General features: G+C 44.5%; 1 protein-coding gene across 3 annotated transcripts in view; it reads right to left on the bottom strand.

The window, feature by feature from the left end:
• Window positions 1-26,049, bottom strand: part of NBAS (NBAS subunit of NRZ tethering complex) — a 339,328-nt gene that overhangs the window by 44,875 nt on the left and 268,404 nt on the right. For all 3 annotated transcript variants that reach the window (XM_047852270.1, XM_047852271.1, XM_047852272.1), the window contains exons 45-47: window positions 7,142-7,360; window positions 3,818-4,020; window positions 1,405-1,494 (exon numbers count right to left, since the gene is read on the bottom strand). In XM_047852270.1, coding sequence (XP_047708226.1) covers window positions 1,405-1,494; window positions 3,818-4,020; window positions 7,142-7,360 — 512 coding nt within the window. The remainder of the gene's footprint in view (window positions 1-1,404; window positions 1,495-3,817; window positions 4,021-7,141; window positions 7,361-26,049) is intronic.

Below are 26,049 nucleotides of genomic sequence, written 5' to 3'. Positions count from 1 at the left end.
TGTGAGGCAAAAGGCTGAGTCGGTAGAGGGCCCTGACTGCCGTGTTTTCCCACTTTGACCAGTATGGCTTATCCTCTGTCTTCCACTCAAACCTCGGGCACAGAGCAATGCATGGAAATAGGCTGCAAAGGCATCTAAGAGCTGAATCACGACTCAGAGCCTGGCTGGGATCCTGGCTCCATCTCCCAGGCCTACGACTGGGGGCAAGGCCTCCTCCGAAAATGGCAACAGCGTACGCAACCATCAGAAATAATACTCAGGGAAGCTACAAAGACCAATGGGAAGACTCACAATAGCAAGCAAATAAAAAAAGAACAGGAAGTGTTCATACGTTTTGATTGAAGCTATATAAAAATACATCTGTACCTGCACAATAACTAGAAGGTAATGTACAAATAAAAACAATTACAATACTCAATGAACTATGAGGAATTTTTGCAAATATTTCTTCATTGGTATTATTATATCATATTTCCTATTAAAAAAAACGGAGGGGCGCCTGGGTAGCTCAGTCAGTTAAGCATCCAACTCTTGATCTCAGCTCAGACCTTAATTTCAGGGTTCTGAGTTCAAGCCCCACACTGGGAAACCTATAGGAAGGAAAGGAAAGGAGAGGGGAGGGGAGGGGAGAAAAAAGAAAACTGAGGGGCGCCTGGCTGGCTCAGTCAGTAGAGCATATAACTCTTGATCTCAGGTTTGTGAGTTCAAATGCCATATTGGATAGAGAGATTTTGTTAAAACAAACAAACAAACAAACACACAAAAACAACATAAAAAAAGGAATTGGGGCCCGGCCTTACAGGGATGACATGAGTAAAAGCCACAGGAAAGATGTCTGTAAACTCTGGTGAATATATAACCACCCATTTGATGCTATTAACGCTGTCACTGCCACTGGACCTAAATGAAAACTTCTTTCTAAAAATGGCATTAGAGACACACATCTTTCTAGACTCATAAAACCTGTACACTCATAGTCCTCCGACAAGACAGACCTAGCATGTATAAAGCTCTAAGAAATATATAAACATTCTAGAAATTTCCATACTTCACTCAGTCCAGCTAACCTCTCGGAGATGTGAACCTCTCTCTCCTAAGAAGCTCAGAGCAGCTCCCCCTCCTGGCCTCACTCAAGAGGTGGCGAGAAGAAACCATACTCTCCCTGCAGACGGGGCTCTGGAGAGAAGGGGGGTGTCCTGCTGGAGCTGAGGAGTGAGAGGGCAGCTGCGAAACTGTGTCTCCAGATGGAGAGCCTCTGTAGTGACAAAGTTCTCAGCAACTCCTTCCGAAAACACCTGGGAAGACTGCTTCCTCTCGGCAGTTTCATAAATATGGATATTCACGATAATTCTAAGATCCTGCGGAGTGCCACAAAGCGAGACACGCGAGCCGTTCTAGGCTTACCCCTTGTCCACGCTGGCGTGGACAGCTGCGACAACACCTTCCAGGACCTGGAGGGGGTCCCTGGGCCCACCGAGCTCAGCGCTGCCTCCGCTGTGAAGGGAGAGAGAAAGAACCGGTTCAGAAGGGGGCTCCGGGCTCAGCAAGCAGCACGGCGTTCGCACTCGGAGCCCGGCTGGGCTGTGGCAGTGCATGGTGCCGGCTCCCAGCCACGCGGGCTGCGTGTGGTCTGCGAGGGCACTGAGCCCTACACGACGTGCCAAAGGTGTGGAAACGAAACACCTTCTGCCTTTAAGACGCTCACGGTCTCATATGTGCTTGTTTTGCTGGCAAGAAAACACAATCTACCTGCCTTCTGTCCTCGAAAAAACAGTCAATGGACATTATTATATGTGTGCATTAAATACATAATCATCCAAATTCTCCAGCTGGACTTAAAAAAACCCTAATATTTACGTGACGCTCACTAGGTACAAGACACCGTTGAATGCTGTATGCACATGTACCATTTAATCCCCAACAGCCCACAAGGTAGGTACTATTATTATGCCCATTTTACGAGTGTATATATCTGGGACTCTAGTAAATTTTGAAAAAAAAAGCAACAGAAGACAAGTTTTAGCAGAGTGTTCTGAATAATTTCAGCGGTAGGACTTAAATCAACTGCTGGATTCAGTTCTTTACATGCCTTTGTTGTTTCATATCTACCAAATTCTACTAACTTTCTAAAAGGTGAACGTTATGGATGTTGTCAGTAGCAATTTCTTTTCCTTTGAAAAGGAGGTAGCTGAACTTCTGAAGTTCCCTCTCCTCCCACTACTGAAAGATTTAATTCACATTTATTGAATATCTTCTGTGTGCTAAGCATAACGTTTATTAGGTGAGAACCAAATCTTAGTAAGTGGAGCTGGGTGCAGGGAAGGAGAGAGAAGTGTAATTTCTGGCACAATTTTACAAGGGTAAAAATATCACATATTTTCATTATCTACAAAAATAGGCAATTTTTAGGAAATAAATTCATCAAAGCACCGATTTTTCAAAATGTTTTGTTTTTGTGAGGTTCATCTATAGTTTGATTTAAGAAACACTAAAAAGATAGCTATGAATCAAAAGGTGCAAAATGTGACCGAGTATCTGTCATCAATGAAAAAGAGGAAAGGGGCGCCTGGGTGGCTCAGTCAGTTAAGCATCTGACTTCGACTCAGATCATGACCTCGAGGTCTGTGAGTTCGAGTCCCGTGTCGGGCTCTGTGCTGACAGCTCAGAGCCTGGAGCCTGCTTCCGATTCTGTGTCTCCCTCTCTCTCTGTCCCTCCCCTGCTCGTGCTCTGTCTCTCTCAAAAATAAATAAACATTAAAAAAAGAAAAAAGAAAAGAAAACAGGAAAGTGGGCGGCTCTTATAACCACCACCACCACCACCAAAACATAGTAAGCTAATAACAGAATACTGCTTTATTAACTTGACGTTTGTTATTTCTTACAAAGTGTTATATTTTATTTCTCTATCTCTATCTCTGTCTCTGTCTCTCTCTAAAAATTACCAGATACCTCAGATCATTATAAGGTGAAAACTGTATGAGGCTGGGGTAATTAAACTGATAAAGGCTCATTTGATTTCAGTTCAGCTGTGGAAAACTGACATGCATTTAATCAAAAAGTTCCTCAAGAGCAATGCAGAATTACAAAGAATGCTTAAAAGGAGAATACATTAAACACAACCAAATCTTTCAGCCTAATTGCATTATTCACAGAAAGCACTTCATGCCTCATTCTTCTTTTAGCTTAACTTTCCCCCTTTTCTAACCGTCCCGGATGCATTCCCGCGAAGACACCCGCATACTGACATAAAGCTAGAATTTCTCAATTGTTGGTTTCAGGCCATTAACTGCAGGTAAATAAAACTCTAAGAGACTTAACAGATGTCTAACTTCTTCAGTATACGATTAACCCTGCCTTGTGTATACTTCGAAAGAAGCTTCTGGGAGCCATTTTGCAAGCTCTGAAAAGAAGTGTGAGTAGAAAAGTCAGGATGTGTACATCCACCGGGGGTCACGTGATGACCTGACATTTAGCTACCTGCTAATCTTGGCCCTTCTCCTACTTCAAGAATTATTTGGGGATGGGGACGATGGCGGGAGGAGGGGGAGCGGCAAGAGGGTCTAACCAGAAGTTAATTTCAGGGTGGGTTACACACAATACCAATGGGGCAACACTTTCATGGTTCTCCACCCTTGAGGTATTTTAAGACACAAGACTTTGAGAAATCTGATAATAACCTCTCACTTTTATGAAGTACTTCCTAGTGAATAAGATGCCTCCACATACATGATCGTATTTTTACCTTCGTGACTGTGAAGCGAGGGCCATTACTGGCAAACTAGCGCCTCGGCTTTCCGGGGACTCTTTTCTGGCTTACCTCAGGGCAGAAACTATTCTCCTCACTGCATTCTGCACTACGTCCTTGGGCGAGATGTCGAGAGGGCCCACGGCCACCTGCAGCAGCTTCTGGATCATTCTCAGAGGCAGGCCATCTAGACACATGGCCACGGCTTGATCGTGAACTTTCCCCTTTTCTGATCGGGACAGATCATACAGGCGACTGTATTTCTGCAGCGCTTCCTGAAAAGATAAGGGGCACAACACCTAAACATCAAGAAGAAATAAGGTGTGGCCACATGTACAGAGTGAAGCAGGTTTAGACGACTCTCAAACCCAACACACTCGAACTACAAAGGCCACACGGAAGGAGACGTAGTGGTTTTCAAGAGCTTGGGCTTCCCGGACACCAGGCTGGAGTACAAATCCTTGCTTTTTCGCATTTATTAGTTGATGAGCCTTCGGGACCTGCAAAATGAGGATGATGACAGAGATTCTTGGGAAGAGAGGGTGTTGTGAATGTTACATGAGATCATATAAGAGCCAGGCCTTTGCACAATGTCAGACACAAAGTGAACTCATGAAGTCTGAGTTTCTTGATTATTATTACGGTGATTATTATTACAACCACATAACAGCTCTGATCTGCACAAACCCAGGTAGTACACGTGTGTTACCTAATTTAATGCTTAGAGTGAGCCTGCAAAGAGTTTTAATTAGCTCCGTTTTACCAAAAAGTAAATTGAAAACCAAAGATGTTAAGTAACATGCCCAAAGGCACACGGGGATGTTCAGGGGGACGAGGATCAGAATCCAAAAGACTACATCTCCCCACCCCCATGCCACACAGCCTGCCCCTCTTCGATAATATCTGTAAAAATTAATGTGACAACAAATAATTTATGAAATGGGCCACAAACTACTATTTTTCATCATACCAAATGTGGTCACTTAGTGTTTAGAATGCTTTCCAGGTTCTTTATGCTTCTCAGGTAACCTAGAATGCACTGTTTTGCTTTTCAGAACCACCATGTAAAAATCCGTTAACTGGACAGTTGATGATACTGAAGCAATACTGTTCATGTTTTGATTGTGATAATGTTGCAGTGGTTGTGTTCACATGTATCCTTTGAGAAAAAGATAAGGAGATATTTACGGATAAAATGAAATGATGACCGGGATTTTCTTGAAAATAATCCACAGGAGTGGGGAGAGGGTAGGGGAGGTGGGCATGAGATGACGGGTCACATTCTGATGACTGTTGATGCTGGGAGTTGGGCGCATGACATTTCGTTTTACTCTTCTCCCCACTGTGAGACTTCTGATAACAGAAAATGCCCGTGAGTTCAACAGAACAGTTACTCAGGTCCCTGCTGAGCAAGAGGGAACTGAGGCGTCACAGGATAAAAACCTCGAGTTTAGACCGCGCTAACGTAGGGTGTGGGGGATCTTCTTTCACTGGGTGTAGAATTAAAGAGGTGAAAGTTAAAGCCTGAACTCAAAAGGGACAAATGTATGGGGATAAAGGTTATTTCCAGTGTTTGCTATGAGAGGAACTCTAATAAAATCAAATAGGTCCAATTTAGGAACCAGAAGAGTATCCTATTATGGACCATCCACGGTCTGACTGAATAGCATTTGCAAGCAGTCATTTGGTACCTTTAGATCTCAGCCTGTTTGAAACAAACAGCTGTTTTTGTTAATAACCCCCCTGGCCCCACAGACGTGATTCAAGTCACTGAAAGATAATACTTGTTCCAAGGACAGTAATGACAATTCTCCCGATTTGAATACAGCATACTTAATTAAAAAACTAAGCAAGACAAGTATGTACATTTTTATACTAATCAGCATAATCATTTTAACTTGGAGGAATTCAAATTTTACCCTAGTTCTTATAATTATGGATTACAGTTCTCTACATGTCAGTAGGATAAAATCAAGATTGGAAAAGCCGATCCGTTCCCTGCAAAGGCTTCTATCTGGCTTGCACATCATTTAATGTTATTCATTAGGCAGGCGAATAGCATTGAAAAATACAAAATGAAATAAAACTGCTATCAAACTTTTGAATTCTGCTCATTATCTTTTCCACGAGGGTTTGCATTTATGCGTCTCCTACACATTTTGAAATCTTCCATTTGTTCATTATCTGAACTGCTCTCCACTGACCGATCTTTCTAGTCAGGAATATTTCTTTACAAGCCAAGAATACGATTCAATCAATATGTAAGGTTTTAGAAAAATAAAAGAGGAGATTAGTGGCCACTTACAGGTTCATTTACCGTAACATTAATGGGGCAAATGAAATATTGCTTATATATCTAAACATTGTTTTTACCTATATGAATCCATTTACTTATTGATCTGGCAACTTCTCAGTTATGGAAAAGAACAGCTTAAACTCCCTCGGCTGTAACAATACAGAAGAAAAACTAGAAAAGCTACAGAGGGTTCCCCTGTGTTGTCCTAACACCCTGTCCTAACTGCCTCAAGAATCATCCTGGGCAGGGGGCTCCTGACTCTCACGAGAGTATTTTCTGAGACACCATGAGGGTCTCAACTAGAAACCATGTAGGAACAATTGTATCAGCCAAAAAAATGCATATCGATAAAATTATGTTGGAAACAGAAAACATAAACAGGATGGGGCGTATAATTAAAAAAAAATCTGGGGGCGCCTGGGTGGCGCAGTCGGTTAAGCGTCCGACTTCAGCCAGGTCACGATCTCGCGGTCCGGGAGTTCGAGCCCCGCGTCAGGCTCTGGGCTGATGGCTCAGAGCCTGGAGCCTGTTTCCGATTCTGTGTCTCCCTCTCTCTCTGCCCCTCCCCCGTTCATGCTCTGTCTCTCTCTGTCCCAAAAATAAATAAACGTTGAAAAAAAAAATTAAAAAAAAAAATCTGAAGCAGGCATGGATGGCTCTTTCTGGACTTTTTGGAAAATTCGGGGGAAAAAAAATCTATCATTTTTCAGTTGGAGAGCAAAACACCTACCGGCTAGAAGCAGGGCTTGCAAACCACCGACCCCATCCTTTCTCAGCCTCAGTGACCACTCCCTCCCCCAGGCGCCCATCCTGGGCCATACCCCCCGGGTGCCCATCCCCCACCCCAACCACCTTCTGTCCCTCAATCCCGTTAAGTGGCCCCAAATCCTCTTCAAAGAACCGCAAACCTGCAAATGGGAGTCCACAAACAAGAGGTGATGAAGAGGCTAGAGGATAAAGGGTTGAGGGACATTTGCCAGGACATCTGCAAGACTGAAATCCCTATCAACAATCACTAATACGGCTCTAAAGGACGAATGTAAGCCCTACTGAGGTTGCCAGAGGGAGTGAGCACAGAGAAGAAGTTTTCCCTTCATTACCTGCTCACTATTCCTCAGAGAAACAAGGAAGCTGTGGTTGAGGGTTTCCAGGTGAGCAAGTGATTTCTCCAGATGGCCCCGGGCATCCACATAGGTGATTTTACAGTCACTAGCTTCTTGAATGTCGTCTTCTGAACTTCTTTTCCGCGGCTTCTCAATAAAATGCTGGACTGCCTGGACAGCCTTTCTAGTCATCTCTTTGCGTGCTTCCACGGACAGCTTCAACACAAAAAGGTATTGAATGGCAGTGAGACAAACCGGCCCTGCGTTTGCATTCAATACGGTATTAATAAGGTGTATTTAATAAGGTATTAGCGAAGTAAAGAGAACAAGAGTGAAACGTTGATATACAACTTTAATTGGTGTCTAGGACTTTTGTTGTATTAGTTTTTCTTCTGTGAGGAGAACAACAGTGAGGTGCCATATGCACTATTAAGGTAGTAAATCCAGATTTTTTTTTTAATGCTAAAATGCAAAAGTAGGTGGTGTTATGATGAAACTAGCATTCAGATAGATTACTGGTTACAATGCAGAAATGAGGAGTCATTTCTACAGTTACAATTCCCAGTTTCAATCATTTATTACAAGGAAATGATTAAAAAGAAGAAAATTGTATAGGCATAATGATTTCAACTGGAATAATACTCTAAAATAAAGTCTCAAAAGCAACCTAATTGCCTGGTAATAACAGAAATGGTAACTAACTTATGATAAATTACTAGATAGAACATTATGCAGCCGTTAAAATTAGATATAAAATCAGTATTAGCAATTTGGAAAGTGCTTATCATGAAATGTTGAATTTTAGGAATCAGAAATCATAAAACTGTCTACACCACGCTCGTATTAAAATCCGAACGAAACCTGTATGGCTGAACAGAAAATACACACACACACACACACACACACACACACGCACACACACACACACAAACACAGACACCAGTGACTGCTATGTTAGGGTTATGAGCAATTTTGTTCTCAATTTTGTCAATTTTCTACACTAATGTATTCATTCAATTACTCACCAAGTATTTGAGTTGTGACACGCGAAAGTCACTTTCTTAGGTATGCACGAGTTGTCTTTTTCTCATAATATTAAAAATATTAAGCTTGCTTGGCCTCAAGTCTAAACGTAACCCATCTTGACGGACGCACCACAGACTGGTGAGCCACGCTGGGCTTTTTGAGGCCCCGCTGATTTGCGCTGTTTTGGATCTTAGATTTAAGCCTCATGTCAACTACTCAGGCACATTTTTACTACAGCCTTAAAAGGGCTCTGTGTTGATTTAAGTAAATAAAATAAAAAACAGATGAGGAGTCTTAGGACAAAATCTTATCTTTATTTTCCTTCTCAACATCAGGTACCCTGTGTGTCTGGTTATTCTGAAAAATACCACAGACATCAACATGGCACCTGCAACCACACCAGGAGGCAAACCCCGCTCAACCCTCCCCACCAGCAGCCTCCAAGTCACTCTGTGTAGAATTCATGTGGCATAATGAGGACAGCTGACATTTTCTTTGGTCTATACAAATATGGGTAAAAAGGAACTTGAGGAAAGTACTATTTCCACTGAACTGTAATTAAGTGTGTGCTTTGCAAATGCAGCTTCAAGTAAGTTTTGTGGCCAGACTGCTACCCCCAAGCACCTTGGCATACAACAACATCAGAAGCCACTATTGACCATCAGTATCAGTGCATCATTCTCCTCCCTTGCATACCCCGTGAACTCTTTTCTGTGGTTGAGAAATATAAGATCACAGAACTTGTGTTTAGTTCAACAGCCCTCCTTACTTTCCCCCATCATATGGATGGAAGGACTGAGCCCTGGGGAGGTTCTGTGATATGTTGGGGTTCCTCGCATGAGTGCAAAAAGGAAAAGCCAGAAGGCAGGGGCCTTGGTCATGGATCTGGTGCTCCCCTTTCATTGCACGTCACACAGCCTCCACTTTGCCATTTCTACCCCCTCACGGGCTCTGACAGAGCATATGATGGGTGCACACTGGCCGAATGCTCAACAGAAGGAAAGACAAGTAAGAAAATGGCCTAGAGAGTCCTTCCTTTCCACTCACTCCTGTCTGCTTCCCCAAGAAACACGGGTTTGGGGAATGTTTGGATATCCAGCTGGCCAAATGTCTATGCTCTCCCAGCCCGTCAAAGGGCGTGGAAGGTTTCCACAACAGACTGGCAAGAGAGTAGGAACAGGACAGGCAATTCCCCTGTGCGGAAAGCAGCATCCTGAGAGAAACCACTGGCCTCTGTGCCCTGGGAGGAGTCCAGAGGCCATCTTTGTTGTCCGAAGTCAGTCTTGTGACTGTCAACCACCCCTAGAATAGTTGGTAAGTGTAGGGAGAGCACTAACCTCACAAAACCCGTGTTTGATTTTTACTACCGGGGTGACACTTGACAACATGCTTCAAGCCTTCGTTTCTTCATGCATAAAATGCAAAAAAAGTCATCTGCCACACAATGTCATTCTGACCATTTAAATGAGAGAATATGCAAAACAATCAGCAAAATGCCTTACCCATATAGTAGGAAACTCAGGAAATCGAGGCTCAATTCTAATTTGACCAACTGATACACCACCCAGGCCATCATCTACCTGTTAGGTTTTTATCTTCCTAGTAAATGTGCCATGTAATCTCTTTTAGAAAAACCTTTTCATAAGCTCCGCAAGTTCCTTGGCACGGCAGCTCGAGGACCCTCCCAAGCTGGCCCCAAGCTATCCCTCTAGCCTCGCAATGTAACCGTAGCCCACACTCTAGGCTCCACACGCGGAAGCTTTTCTTCATTCCCCAGTGTCAACTGGTATCTTATCTCAGTGAAACACTGTCTCTTCTCTTCTTTGCAGGGCAAATGCCCGGTCATGACTCAATACCGAGATACACACAAGTCACCCTGGACTCGGTTTCTTCAGCCTCGACAGCTGGTCCACTGGCAGGCCGTCTGCCCGACAACCAAGTGCATACTCCATGCCGACATGCGTGTGGACCCCAGCTGCCCAGCAATACTGAGCACAGGCCTCACACTGACATCCGTGCTTTCCTAGAATCTGCTATGGAACCGCCACAGAACAGCCAGTAGAGGTGAGTGAATCCTCTAGGAGTTTAAGTTGTTTGACCTCATCACCAATCTCATCAGAAAAGTACCTCCCCCCGTTATTCTTAATGATCTTTCAAAATAAGTAAATAACCACGGTTACTAAGAATACAGCATGTAAACAAATGTAAACGTAAGTTAATTTTCCTGAGGGAGCCGGGGCCTGTACAAGAGGCAGAATGATATGATAAAAGATGCAAGGGCTTTTACTTGCCTGGGCACTGTGCTTGATTGGATATTTAAGCTTTTCACTCTTTGTGAGAACAGGTTCATCGCTGAAAGTCCCTAGGGTGAGGGGCGCCAGGGTGGCTCAGTCCGTTAAGTGTCTGACTTTGGCTCAGGTCATGATCTCACAGTCTGTGAGTTTGAGCCCTGCGTCAGGCTCTGTGCTGACAGCTCAGAGTCTGGAGCTTGTTTCAGATTCTGTTTCCCTCTCTCTCTGCTCCTACCCCATTCGTGCTCTCTCTCTCAAAAATAAACATTAAAATTTTTTTTTTAAAAAAAGACTATAGGGTGAGATTAAATACAAGTTTCACACCGAGTAAGTCTATTAGACTTATTTTGCTTAAACTCTTCCATGATAGAAGAAATAAGTAGTAAAAGAAAAAAAAAAAAAGATAGACAAATGTACCGGAGAGAAAAATCACAGTTTCTTCACTGACCCTAGTAGCCACAAGGTACTTCTGTTCCTAACCTTCTATTCTGAAGCCCACGGCATTAACACATCACTCATACACATATTTCTATAATTAGAAATCAAAGATTTTGTAAAACTATCCCCTGACAGCAATTAGTAACTACTTACTATTTAAGAAACTGTGGGTTGTATAAAATAAAGTTAATTGTTCTAGCACTCAGTAAGTATGTACTGTGCATCTATTTCATAGGCCCTGTGGAAAAACAGGAGCCAGGCTCAGAGAAATCCCATTTAGTATAGGAGATAAGCTGGTGGGAAGGGGTTGAAATCTAGGAGTCATCCCCAACATCCCTGAATCTCACTGGGTCTACCTTTGAAATATATCCAGGTCTACCCAATTCCCACCACGTTCACCGTCACCGCTCAGTTCTAGGCCACGTCACCCCTCTTGTACTGCAATGGTTCTGACTTGTCTCCAGATGAGGCAGAGAGTGCAGCAGTCAGCAAACACAAGGATTCCGTGCATTCTACCGCATTTGCCAATCCCCCTGCAGCTAGGATGAGTCGTGTTCCAGGCAATGGAATCTGAGCAGAGGTGACACGTTTCTTTTCTGAGCCAAGGCAACGTATAACCCACATGCGTCATTATCCAGTCTCCCTTCTTTCCCAGCCATGGCAGAGAGTGCTGGTCCCAGATGGCACCAATACAAGATGGCAGAGCTCCCGTCAGCCTGGATCCTACGTGACTTTGTGGTAGACAGCCCTTTGCAGTCTCTTACTGGATTGGGAGCACAAGGGAATATTAACCTTGGTTGTGTTAAGCCACTGTGATCCTGGGGCTAACTGGGTACTCCAGCATTACCCAGTTGCACAGTGATGTTTTAAAAACATAAATCTGGGGCGCCTGGGTGGCGCAGTCGGTTAAGCGTCCGACTTCAGCCAGGTCACGATCTCGCGGTCCGTGGGTTCGAGCCCCGCGTCAGGCTCTGGGCTGATGGCTCGGAGCCTGGAGCCTGTTCCCGATTCTGTGTCTCCCTCTCTCTCTGCCCCTCCCCCGTTCATGCTCTGTCTCTCTCTGTCCCAAAAATAAATAAAAAACGTTGAAAAAAATTAAAAAATAAATAAATAAAAATAAAAACATAAATCTGATCACGTCACTCCTCTGCTCAAAACTATTTAACGGCTTCCTAATTTACGACAAATAAAATCCAGCCTTCAATGCCCTATGAAGCCCTATGATTTGTTCTTCACCCCACCCTACCTGTCTAATTCTACTTCCTTCCTTTTTCTACACTCCTGCTCCGCTCCAGGCAGACTGGTCTCCGTGTAGTCCGTCAGCGCCTTTCCACATGTGGGTTCCTCCGCTTGCGATGTTCTCCTCCAGGCTTCCTCACGGCTGGTTCCTGAGCTTCGCTCAGGACTCGGCACCGATGCTGCCTCATCAGAGAGGCCTCCCCTGGCCACTCTACGAAAGCTAGCACCTCCTGGTGCTCTCTGTCCTTATTCTGTGTTCGTTCTTCTTCATAACTGACACCCTGTCTTTCCATCTGCTGGCTGCCTCCCTGTCACTTACGTTCCTAGAGCCCCAAATCCAGAATGGTGGCTCGTAGGGAACAGCTGCCCAATATGTTGAATGTACAAGTGGGTGAATGACAACATTTTATCTATTTATTTTTAATGTTTATTTTTGAGAGACAGAGACAGAGTGCGAGCAGGGGAGGTGCAGAGAGAGAGGGAGACACAGAATCTGAAGCAGGCTCCAGGCTCTGAGCTGTCATCACAGAGCCCGATGCAGGGCTTGAACTCGTGAACCACAAGATCACGGCCTGAGCCAAAGTTGGATACCTAACTGACTGAGCCACCCAGGCACCCCTCTCGGTTCCCATTAAATGGGAACACATTGCCAAACAATCTTACTTCAAAGAAAAATATGAAAATGCAGATATCTGAGGAAAAAACATCATCCTTCCTCAAGCCTCCCCTCATCTGTCCTTCCAGAATCTGTTCAGAGTTCACACATCTGGAAGCGTCCCCTGACATCACCTCTTCTCGGGGTCATAAACCACTCGTAGGCGCTCTTAAAGCACTCTACGTTCATCCGCATTGAAGAACATATCGCACCACATTCACATCGTTGGGTTACTTTTACATCTCCTTGACTAAACAAGGAAATCCTTTCAGGGTAGAAACTGTGCTTTTTAAAATCTCTGTGTTTCCTACCACCTAATTCAATGCTCGGCACATTGTAGACAGACAAAAAACAGCTGTTAGATTACTCAATTCTGATCAAAGCAGTAGCTGGGGCTGGGGGAGAACCTTCAGAGGAGCAACGAAATGACATGTTCTCAATACATCCCTAGAAACCTGTGGTCCAGAATGGGGCCAAAAGGCTCCAATTTACTGCGGCGTCCTGTTCCTGTGAGAGGGCCTTTGGAGACTAAAATTGCAAAAGGATATTTTAAAGGACTCGAACAACAAAAAAACCGTGATCGGATGTGTGCCATCAGGACAATGCCACTTGTGGCAATCGGAAGCCATGCAGGAAGAGACACCGGGACATTAAACCCGGGGCGACCTTGAGCGTATGCACTGGATGCACACCCGGTGAACACACGGTGTACGTGTGCCTTGGGCCGGGTGCTGGCAGCACAGACAAAATTAGATCAGGTCCGGGTATCTAGGAGACGGTGCACAGGCCTCAGAAGGGGCGCCCCGGCTGACCGGAAGTGAGTCTTCCAAAGGCGGCCACTGTCAAGGCCAGCCTCTGCGGTGCGTAGGCGTGAAGACAGGCCACACATCCCGAGGGGTCAGCAGGTCAAAGGGGCAAGTGGGGAACCCGGGAGTCGGCTGGCTCGGCTGGAATCCGGGGTGCACGCAGAGGTCCGCCGGGGAATGAGGAAGAGCCGAGCAGGCGGGGGGCACACGGAGGGGCCTGCTCACCAGGCTGGCCGGACGGCTCTCTATCGCCAACTGGGGAGCAGGGGAGCTGAGGCAGAAGTCGACACAATCAGTGCTATCATTTTCAGGTAATGGCTTGATTCAAAATTCACCAAGACAACTCTCCTCATCTGCGCGTACCTGAAGGCCGATAAACCTTGCAGAGCAGAGACCGTTTGCTTTCTTTTTAAAATGAACACAGCATGGTTTTGAAGATAAGGCTGGTGTTTAGCAAATGGCAGGTGACTCAAGAAAACCCAGTTGCTACTTCCAGTCAGCTGGAAAAATCAGCGTCTGCATATACCGTTCACGTTGCTAATAGTAACTACATAAGACGATGGAAAAATCAAGGGCAAAATTCTTCATTTTTCTTTTTTTTAACATCACAGCAAATATGACAGAAGGAAGAAAATCTCTGGCTGATAAAGGACAGACCTATAGCCTCTCTTTTCAGGTCCCCATTTAAAACTTGTACTTTGAGGTGCCTGGGTGACTCTGTTGAGTGTCCAATTTCGGCTCAGGTCACCATCTTGCGGTTCGTGAGTTCAAGTCCCGCGTCGGGCTCTGTGCTGACGGCTCAGAGCCTGGAGCCTGCTTCTGATTCTGTGTCTCCCTCTCTCCCTGCCCCTCTCCCACTCGCTAGAGCTGGTCTTGGCACAGGGGATACAAAGGCAAATTAAGACACAATCTCTACCTCTGAAGAACATACATCGTACTGGGAAAGCCAAACACAAAATAAGCACTTCTAAAACGTAACAAGTATAAAACTAAGCATGGGGGGTGTATCAAGAAAAAGGCAGGAAAGTCTTGACAAAGGAGGTAACATCTGAACCAGAACTTGAAGGATGAGCAAGAATTCACGTGGATGAAGCGGGTGGGGTGGATTTCAGGCAGAGACAGCAGCATAGGGACTTTAAAGAAAGGCTTTTATAAACGAGAATGTTCTGCGGCTGTGACTCTAGAACACCTGAGGGATGGAATACCTTCCCCCCACAACCAGCGGCTCACTACCTCAAAGAATCTCAGGGAGGTGGAGGAGTGGGTACAGAGCACCAGCCAACAGTGCATCTGGGAAAGGAGGAAGAAGTGTTTTTGAAAACAAGTGGTCCCAGGACTTTGATGCTCCCCGGCTCCCCCACAACCCCATCCCCACAAAAAACTAGGCACTACCTCCTCTAGCATCACTCCCGCACGAGACCTGGACGGTCACTGTTCGAGGGGTGAGGAAAAGCCCACGGTGGTGTCCACGGAGAGTCTGCGGGTGCTTGGGCAGGAGACCATCCTGCAGGGGAACAGATGCAGAGGAGGGCTGGGCTCCCCAGGGGGGCCACGGTGAGGAGCTTACACATTCTCCTCGTGGCCAGTGAGCCGCACACAAAGCTCTTCTGAAGGGTAGGCCCGGGAAGCGAGTGTTAAGGGAATGAGTTTCTAAATCTTCACCTTCTCTAAACCCTCTGTCCTAAAACTGATCTGGAGAACACTCTGGAAGTCAGGATGTCAATATTTCTCCTTCTCGACTCTCGTTTCACAGAGGCCTTCCTCCACTTACATAAGAAAGACACGCACCACATTTTTCCCGAATCTGACTCTGCCGCATGGACCTGGAATCTACAAAGTTCCAGACCACCAAGCAAGGGACAGCTGACAATCCTGGTGTGTGACAGGCCTCCGACAACTGGATAATGAATGTCTTTTCGCACACAGCACGGTTTCCCCTTCTTTTGCTTTCAACAAAATTTATGAAAGATTTAATGGAGTTGTCAGTTGATAAAGCATTAAAAATAATTTTTAACAACAGATTGACAAAGCTCCTTCCCCATCCACTGTGAACAAGGTTTTTAAATATTCCTATCTCTGAAAATGTAAAAGGGAATGAACTGATGTTGAAGGCAATCTCAGTGTAGCCATAACTAGCGCTCATCAAAGGGCACGTAAACTAATTAAGAAGCAATATTTAAAGCCCTAAGCATCTCATTAAGAGGTACATTTTAAATACACTTTTAATGCTATGATAAATTCTTATGGATCAAAAGTTAACACATTTATGTTGTTTTCATCAAATGTATGGCTGAAACAATAATACAGAAAAAAATTTTTTAAAAAATCTCAGAGTGCTTTGGTCACAAGAAAAACTTTAAATGTTAATTTCTCTCTCTACAATTCTTTTTGATGCAGAGAAAGGACTTGTAAGTATAAAGACGTATACTTTTAAGTATAAAAACACTGCATTGGCACAAAACAACTCAGTGTGTTCATTCACCAACTCCCAAACTCCTTCACTAAGAGACCCGAGCAGACTACTGTGAGATCTAGCAGTTTAAGTCTATGTCTCTGTCTCTAGAATGACCAAAGTCTTTTTTAATGTTTGTTTGTTTGTTTGTTTGTTTGTTTTGAGAGAGAGAAAGACAGTATGAGCCGGGGAGGGGCAGAGAGAGAAAAGAAGACACAGAATCTGAGGCAGGCTCCAGGCTCCGAGCTGTCAGCACAGAGCTGGATGCGGGGCTCAAACTCACAAACCGCCGAGATCATGACCTGAGCCTACCTGACCCGACTGAGCCACCCAGTGCCCTTAAGGTGACCAAAGTCTCTCTTAAGATTCTTTCCCGAGAAAGCTCAAAACTGCCAGTAGAATCTACTGTTTATTTCAGTCAAAACCCAGAGATAGGCTGATAGGCCCCTGAACCCTTCTTGGAGCAGTGACTTTAGAAAGCTTGCCATTATAAATCCTCTCTCTGCCGCTTTGAGATGTACATCTGGAAGCATCTCTTTTTTTTTTTTTTTTTTTTTTTTAATTTTTTTTTCAATGTTTTTATTTATTTTTGGGACAGAGAGAGACAGAGCATGAACGGGGGAGGGGCAGAGAGAGAGGGAGACACAGAATCGGAAACAGGCTCCAGGCTCTGAGCCATCAGCCCAGAGCCCGACGCGGGGCTCGAACTCCCGGACCGCGAGATCGTGACCTGGCTGAAGTCGGACGCTTAACCGACTGCGCCACCCAGGCGCCCCTGGAAGCATCTCTTTAAAACACAGACATCCAAGGAGACAACCAAGGAGGTGGTCCATGCTCCCAACCCCGTGGCAGGGTGGGGGGCACAGTTGGTTAAGCATCCGACTCTTGGTTTCAGCTCAGGTCATGATCTCATGGGTTCGTGGGTTCGGGCCCCGCGTCAGACCCCACGTCAGGCAACGTGCTGAAGGTGTGGAGCCTATTTGGGAATCAATCTCCCTCCCTCCCTCCCTCTCTCTCTCTCTCTCTGCCCTTCCCCAACTCGCACCGTCTCTTTCTCTCTCTCAAAATAAATAAACTTAAAAAAAAAAATCAGTCTTTATTGCCTTTAACTAGTGCCCTTCATTTCTTGTTGACAAAAGAAACAGAGTACAAGTCATTGGAAAAGAACACGACCTTTCCAACGCTAGAGATGTGCTTGTTCTTGTACTTTTTTTTTTTTAATTTTTTTTTCAACATTTATTTATTTTTGGGACAGAGAGAGACAGAGCATGAACGGGGGAGGGGCAGAGAGAGAGGGAGACACAGAATCGGAAACAGGCTCCAGGCTCTGAGCCGTCAGCCCAGAGCCCGACGCGGGGCTCGAACTCACGGACCGCGAGATCGTGACCTGGCTGAAGTCGGACACTTAACCGACTGCGCCCCCCAGGCGCCCCTGTTCTTGTACTTTTTAAAGGGACTATGGTAGTTATCAAATCGCTGTGTGATTTCTAGATGACTCTGGACACAAACAGAGCTACCTAACAGTTTTACTTTAATGCCAACATTTAAAATATAGAAAATTACATCCTCCTTTGTACCCATTTAAAATTATGATTAAAAAAAATCTTAGATAGCAAGTGCTATCTGAATGTTTGTGTCTCCTCAAAATTCAGATGTTGAAATCCCATCCCCCAAAGGTGGGGCCTGGGGGGGGGTACTTCAGTCATGAGGGTGAAGCCCTGGTTAAAGGGATTAGCGCCTTATAAAAGAGGCTCCAGAAACCATAAAAGACTCTTAAAAACTGAGAATAAACTGAGGGTTGATGGGGGGTGGGAGGGAGGGGAGGGTGGGTGATGGGCATTGAGGGGGGCACCTGTTGGGATGAGCACTGGGTGTTGTATGGAAACCAATTTGACAATACATTTCATATTTAAAAATCAATAATAATAATACAAATAAAAAGAGGCTCCAGAGAGCTCCCTGCCCCTTCACTATGTGAGGACACAGGAAGAAGGTGCCAACCGTGAGCCAGGAAGAGAGCTCTCACCAGAACTCGATCATGCCCGTGCCTTTATCTTGGACGCTATTTCACTGAGGTGTGATTTTTAGACCACGTGCATTGAAACAACTGAGCGCTACTGCAAAAGTGAGAATCCCCGAGCCCTTGCTAGACTTACAACTCTCTCTGTGGAGTTAGGGAAGGCACTGGCACCGGTGGAAAGAAATCTTTCCTTTGCACAAGCTTCCCCAGGTTAATTCTAATGGTAAAGGAAGCGTTCGACCTCTTACTGTAAGCTCTGGGGACTTTAAACTTCTGAAGGACCCAATCAACTGGCTGAGGGAGAATGTGGGGTGGCTGGAGGTGGTTTCTGGGATGGCAGCTGAGGGGCAGGAAGGAGGTCACTGCAAGAGTCCAGACAGGTCGGGAGAGAGGGGCAGGGGGAGACGAAAGAAGGCGGCAGTTCTGGATTTAGACATTTGTAACAGAACTAAGGGATACCAACACGCTGTCCTGGGCTAGGATGTGCTTCCCCTGGTATATGTAGCCAGGTGCCTATCAGCTGACCCAGCAGCTTCCAAACCCTTTTGTCTAAGACCCAGAGTAAGAAACACACTGCATACCAAAACTCACTGTCTGTATCTATAATATGCATATATTAAAAGCAAACAAAAGTTTCCCGAAACAATACAACCCCTACTCTGGTGAGACGCATACTGACATTTCTGATGTTAATCTAAATACTAGTCTTTTGTGGTTTGATTGTTTTTAATACCGATCACAACACTTAATTACAGGCCGCACTAATGGGTCATAACTCAGTCTGTAAAACACCTGCAAATCCGCTCCAGCGACAACAGGATGGTTTGCAGGGGCCAGCAAACATGGAGGCTACAAAGTATCAAATTGCCTAAGTCATATTGAACTGACTTCATTAAAGAAGAAATTACTTTATGTTTTACCAATGGCATAACACTAATTTCGGTGTGGACACTGAATGCTGCACAGATGTTTTATTTCTAAGTCGGCTTTCCTTATTAGATTATGAGATCCATCAGAGCGGGGCCCATATCTTCTTCATTTTTTATTCCCAATGCTTAGATAGCACTTTAAGCACCGTTTTTAAGTTACAAATATAAAATATTATGACATAGTATCTTAAATATCATGCAACAGAAAATGAAAAATGAGAAGTCTTAACAATTTTGCTTTAATATAGTTAACCAGATATTCAACCACAAAAATAAGAAGGCATGTCTTGTCACATTCGGCTATATACTTCACAGAAAATCAATGTTATAACTTTGCCTTTTTGCTTTAACTATCAATTGCTTATATAATAAAAATGAATGATGCAGGACACAGAGGCCACTTTATCTCTGCCTTTTGCCTTGTAAAATAACCACAGAAATATTATTCTTCAGCAAGTGTGAATAGCCCTATCTTTTTTACTATTCACGTTCAGTGGTGACATAAGCTTCTCCATTCCTAAGTTTTTCAATAGCTTGAAGGTCACTTTTATCTCAATAGGGAAAGACGTGAAGAATGCTAGAAATGAGATGAGACATTACCGCAATCGGTAATGAATGCTACCGTCCACCGCTGTTGTGCGTATACAGGTTTTAGCAAGCTCTGAAAGCACACATTCACACTTCCATTTAAAAACCTTTTCCTATCATGTAATTATTAAGATCACTTTACGTAGAGCCACTAAATTTATATCACAACCAAATGTAAATTTGAAAATCCAGATCTTAATCCAACACTTACAACTACACAGGGTCATTTAAAACCAAAACTGTGGCTAGAGTTTTCAAATTGGACCCAGAAGAAATCAATGGGTATTTCTTGTTGTTTTGTTTTGTTTTTACCTTCTAGGTAAGAATAAAATAGAGCGATAAATAAAAGCAGAGGGGAACCGACTAATACCGCGTACCTACTTGCACCCAGATCTTTATAAGGGTTATTTTATTTAATCCTCACAATAGCTACACGTGAACATGTTCCAGATATCGTGGGCATCTTCCTGATATCCACTCAAAAGCACGTGTACCAAGAGCTGACCGTGCAGTCTGTAAAGGACCCACTCAGTGCTGCTCTGGGGAGACTTCAGGTAGATCATTCAGGGGACCCCACCCCTCTCACCACAGTGATTATTAGTGCAGGTAAATCCAGATCAAAGCCAGTCAGGACCTGGCATACCAGGGCCACAGGGGTTGGTTCGGGGGTGATCTTATCAGCGTAAACTTAAAATTTCTGTGCGGTGCCTGTGGGGAGCTTGCTCACTCGATCTGCCTGGATGTAAATTAGGAAACAGCATAGCCCCCATTACTTCCAGCCATCACACTGAAGCAAAGAACCTTACGATGAAGCTAACACCATAAGACAGCGGGGGGAAAAGAGATGGAAAGAAATTGGCTCCTTGATGACCACTCACTGCTGGGTCAGACGACCCTGAAGTCAGCCCCACCTCTGGACCTTTCAGTTCATCAGCCAGTAAATTTTCTGGTCAATTAAGCCAATTTAACTGGATTTTTTACCTGTGTCTAAAAACATTCAAAAATTAATCTGTATATATATATAGTAGTGATTATTGTTCTCCATTATACAGTGAGGAAAACTCGGAAGATAGAGTAATTTTCCGAAGGCCCAGCCAGATGGCAACTCAGGAAATCTGACTATAAACTTGCCTCTTTCTCCATCAGCATGCTACCATCAAAATAACTTAAGATGCGTCTAAGATCCATCAACACATCAACATTCAATTCAACACGTTGAGAAGCCACATTATTAACGTATGACACTTTTCAAATTCCTGGGTCAGTGGTGATTTAAACTTGCTTTTCTCTGTTCTCCTCATGAGAATTTTTGACATCTGCTGATCAGTGGCATCAATGTCTCATAGTCTTTAGACAGAGAGGTGGCATTAAATATCCCTCATCAGACCAGGTATACTGGACAAAAACTGGTTATGCTCTGATTAAGGAACTCTGCTAGGTGATTCAGTGAAGACAAAGAAAAATAAGGTTATATAGTATGTGGAATTTCCTCACAGGATGTTTAGAAAAATGCGCTACAAAAACAAATACATACAGCACATATGCCAAAACTACAATAATGATCACAAGTCAGGTGAGTCTGGTGTTGATGCCTTACCCTGGTCCATCACCATCACCCAAAAGACACTGCAATGACTATCAACAAAACCAAAAGGCAACTTACTGAATGGGAGAAGGTATCTGTATATGATTTATCTGATAAGGGGTTAATATCGAAAGTATATGAAGAACTCATACAATTAAACACCAAAAAACCACAGAAAATCTCATTAAAAAAACAGGCAGAGTACCTGAACAGACATTTTCCCAAAGAACATATACAGATGGCCAACAGACACATGAAAAGATGCTTATTAGTAATCATCAGGAAAATGAAAAACAAAACCACATGAGATACCACCTTATGCCTGTCAGAATGGCTAGTATCAAAGAGACAATAAATAACAAGCGTCCAAGAAGATGTGAAGAAAAGGAAACCCTCATGTACAACTGATGGAAATGTAAACTGGTGAAGCCACCGTGGAAAACAGCATGGAGGTTCCTCAAAAAATTAAAAATAGAGATACCATATGATCCAGCAATTCTACTACTATTCACCCAAGAAAAACAAAAACATTAATTTGAAAAGATATATGTACCCCTATGTTCCCTGCAGCATTACCTACAATAGCCAAGATATGGAAGCAACCCCAGTGTCCACTGATAGATGAATGGACAAAGATGTGTTATATACACCCAATAGAATATTACTCAGCCATAAAAAAGAATGAGGTCTTGCCATTTGCGACAACATGGATGGACCCAGAGGGTGTTATGCTGTGTGAAAAAAAAAATCAGAGAAAAACAAATTATCATATGGAATCTAAAAAACAAAACAAACAAAACCGAAACAGACCCATAAATACAGAGAACTGGAGGTTGCTGGGGGGTGGGGGTGGGGCAGGTATTAGGCCAAATAGGTGAAAGGGATCAAGGGCTACAAACTTCCAGGTATGAAATATGTAAGTCATGAGGATGAAAGTATAGCACAAGAAATACAGTCAATAATAATGCAGCAACTCTGTATGGTGACAGATGGTAACTATACTTACCGTGGTGAGCACTGTTATCATGTACAAAATGGCGGAATCACTGTGTTATACACCTGAAACTAACAGAACATGGTATGTCGACTATACTTCAATTTAAAAAAAAGGAAAAAGATGTTGCAGTGGTTTCACATTGGAGTTTCCCTGTCCCCAGGCTGGTGCCATAGGTTCCTTCTCCAATCATCACCAAACTAATCTTTCTTTTTTGTTAAGTTTATTATTTAGAGAGAGAGAGAGAGCATGTGTGCACGTGTGCATGTGTGAGCCAAGTGGGGGGAGGGGCAGAGAGAGAGGAGACAGAGTCCCAAGCAGGCTCCGCACTGCCAGAGCAGAGCCTGAGGTGGGGCTCGATCTCACGGTTTGTGAGATCGTGACCTGAGCCAAAATCGAGTTGGACCCTGAGCCACCCAGGTGTCCCCAAAGTGATCTTTCTAAAGTGAGAATCTAACAGCATCACTACCCGGCTTAAAATTTATGTCTGATCCATGACCAGGACAAAATATAAACTCTTTAGTCAGGTATGTGAGAGTTTTCATTACCAGGCCCTGCCTTATCACTGTAGCCTCATTCTTACCCTCTCATTCATACCATATTTCTTGTAGTTTACTGAAGGTACTAGGTTTTGGGGTTTTTTTGTTTGTTTGTTTATGCCTTTATGACAACTACTATATCTGTCTGGAATGTTCCTCCATGGTATGCAAGCTTTCCCTCCATGGTACTCATGACAAAATATCCTCATTTATTAAGACTCAACTCGAAGACTCTTCTTCTCTGGGGCCTTTCCTGGCTATACCCCAGCCCTACTGACCATGTCTACCTTGCTTCTTCCACATCACGAATCACATATATCAAATCATCAATTACAAACCTATCACAAATGTATCCGTTGACCATCTTTCTCTGTGAAGAGTACCTCCAGCTGTCAAGTAGACAAAAACAACCAGTATCCCGAGGTGGGATCTTCCCACCGGTACCAAGGCTCAGAAAAACCAGTAGGCAATAGCTCAGAAGAGGGGGCGTGGCTTTTTATTCCAAATTCCTTTGCTGCACAGGCTGGAGAAAGTATTCATAGAAGAGCGATTAGGAGGTAAATCTGTTTACAAGTTTAAGCAGTACTAAAATGAGAGAACGGAGTTTACAGGATGAACAAAGAATGGAGAAGTCAAGAGAAGCCACGGCACTGAGGAATTACAACCGCACAAGACGCGGTTCGGAACTGGGGGGTCGGCCGGGGAAGAGCATTTCAGTAGGCACGGTATTTTCAGACTTCTCCACTGCTTTATTTTCATGGTAAAACATGCTCTGGCATTTGCGGCACATGATTCTGAGGTGGCTTCTTTATTCCCGGGTCATCCCCACGACTTCCACCCGCTGCGGACTCAGAGCCTGCGGCCTTCCCTGCAAGGGGTGTGCCTTCCTTCTTGCACTTCCTAACGGGGAGGCCTGCGGGGGCCGCAGAAACACATTCCGGCTCCGTGTCCCGCCAGACTCGTCTTCGGGAGCAGGGGCACCATCATTTATGATTGGACTGGCCAATTTTCAATCTCTGTCACTAATTATTACTTTAGCCAATTTGAAATAATTTTCCCAGCACAAACAGAATGCGTTTTCAGTTTGCCAGTCAGGCCAATAATTATGATCGCCCCAGATGGGCTTCCTGCAGCCAAATTTTTCAGGCAAGGGAGATAACAGAAAGCGAGATTTTGGGAGCAGGCCTCTATGTAAATCCTGACTTTGCCACTTTTAGCTCACAAGACACTGGGAGCTGTTATTCAACTTCCCTGAGCCTTCATTTTCTTTTCTGTAAAAACGGTGATAAAGCATTTACTTCCCAGGGCTGGCTGGACAATTCACAGAGGAACATTACAATCAACACTGTCTTCTTTCTCTTCTGGCATCTGTTTGGAAGGCTGGATGTGAAGGGGTAAGTGAAGGCAACTGGTCCACCCATACCAGTACTCGGCCCGGAGGATTATGGGTAGACTTTTGGAAGGGAATATCAGTTCCCCTTATTGTTGGGGGGGTGACGAGGACACTGACTGATGTTTAAGGGCCAACTTTTAGACTCCTGCATGTCCCAATATCCACGGCAAATGCACGTCCACAATCCTCCTTTGAGGAAGCAGCCAAAAGGAGCCTGTTAAAAATAGGTTATCTGCTTGGCTTCATAATCTGAGCACAGCTGATGGCACCAGAGACTAGCACTGCGGCCAAAGGCAGCCACAGAGGTTGGACGGTGAGACAATTAAAAAGGATCGGGTCAGGGGCAATTTTCATATGCACGGTGTGGGGGTTCACACCTCCAAGTCATGACTTGTGAGTTGTTCACTGAGAAGTTTCCTTCACTCACATCCTCAGTGGACACAGTATTCTTACTATCATGTCCCATAAACTGAAGTGATCAGACTTGGGGCGGGTGGGGCGGGTGGGAGGGGGGGTGTCCTTACAGCCTGAAAGAAACCAACTATCACAGAATTCTAAAGCAGAGCTCACTGTACATCTGCCGTAGCAAAGAACATGTGGGACTGTCCTTCCTTAGGTCCCTGAGCTAGTGCTCAAGGCTAACTCCATGCACTACACGGCTCCGTTCTGAGCCACACACGTGTTTACAAATAAGATGTACCAGGCCACCTGGGTGGCTCAGTCAGTTGAGTGCTGACCTTGGCTCGGGTCATGATCTCATAGTTTGTGAGTTCGAGCTCTGCATCAGGCTCTGTGCTGACAGCTCGGAGCCCGGAGCCTGATTCAGATTCTGTGCCTCCCTCTCTCTCTCCCCCCCTCCCCAGCTTGTGCTCTGTCTCTGTGTCTCTCTCTCAAAAATAAACAAACATTAAAAAAAATACAAAATAAACAACAAATAAGACGTACGGAGCACGAGCATGAGGAAAGCGGAGGCTGATCTCCTCCTGGCAGTTTATGCTTTCAAAATGTTTTACACGTGGAGCCATTTCCAGGTTACTGCCCTGACAAAAGCACCTCAGTTTTATATTTTAGTGACTGTCCCCTAGCTGCCCCACTACCCTGCACAGACGATGTTATCAGTTTAAATTAAGTAAGTGAAAATAAATTTGTAAAATAGAGCTACAGTTTTTGTATAAACAGCATATTCAGAACAAGGTTTCAGAATATGACAAACTTAAAGTCGACTCCTGGTTCTGTCACTCAGATGCTAGCAGTTTAGGTTAAGTCCCCTAGCTTCTCTGAGCCTGTCGTATGCACCATGAAAGAGGGGCGGCATCGTCTACCGCACCTGGTGGTTACAGAGAGCGGATGAACTACACTAGGCACCAGCACCTGGACAACCGGGCACCAAGCCGCTACCTCTCTCCCCTCCTTCCGCAGTCCTTCCCCAGGCTGTGGCCCTTCACAGGCGTCCACTGGCTTAACTTCATCTCCATGTCACATTCAAAATCACTGGTCTTTAGGGGACTCTTCATAACAGAGGCCCATTTGGACCAAACTCTCCAACTTACTAAAGTTAGACTTTTTATGCGTTTGTGAGCCTACAAAATAATGATGTCCTGGACCTCACTTATTTCAGTTCCAGTGACCTTCCTTCTCAGTTCCTAAAGCAGAACTGTGTCATGTGATCACCGTCAAGTCTGCAATCGGAAGACCTGGGTGTGAAAATGGGATTGGACCCTTAGTCCTATTTAAAACTCAGGACGGTGATCCTTCAGGAATCTGACCTTCCCACTGGAGATGGTAATATCTGCTCCATCAGCACCCCTCTAAGAGATCTGGGACTGTAAGATGACCTAACGTACGGGGAAATTATTACACTCAAAAATCCATGTTTTCATGCTGCCTTGAATTCCTTGCTCTGTTTTTACCAATGTTTGCCTTGTCTTCCTAGGTCGTTAAGGCCACTGA

This window comes from Prionailurus viverrinus, chromosome A3, assembly GCF_022837055.1.
Source record: "Prionailurus viverrinus isolate Anna chromosome A3, UM_Priviv_1.0, whole genome shotgun sequence".
In the NCBI taxonomy this organism is placed as follows: Eukaryota; Metazoa; Chordata; class Mammalia; order Carnivora; family Felidae; genus Prionailurus; species Prionailurus viverrinus.
This window is presented reverse-complemented; position numbering and strand designations above follow the sequence as displayed.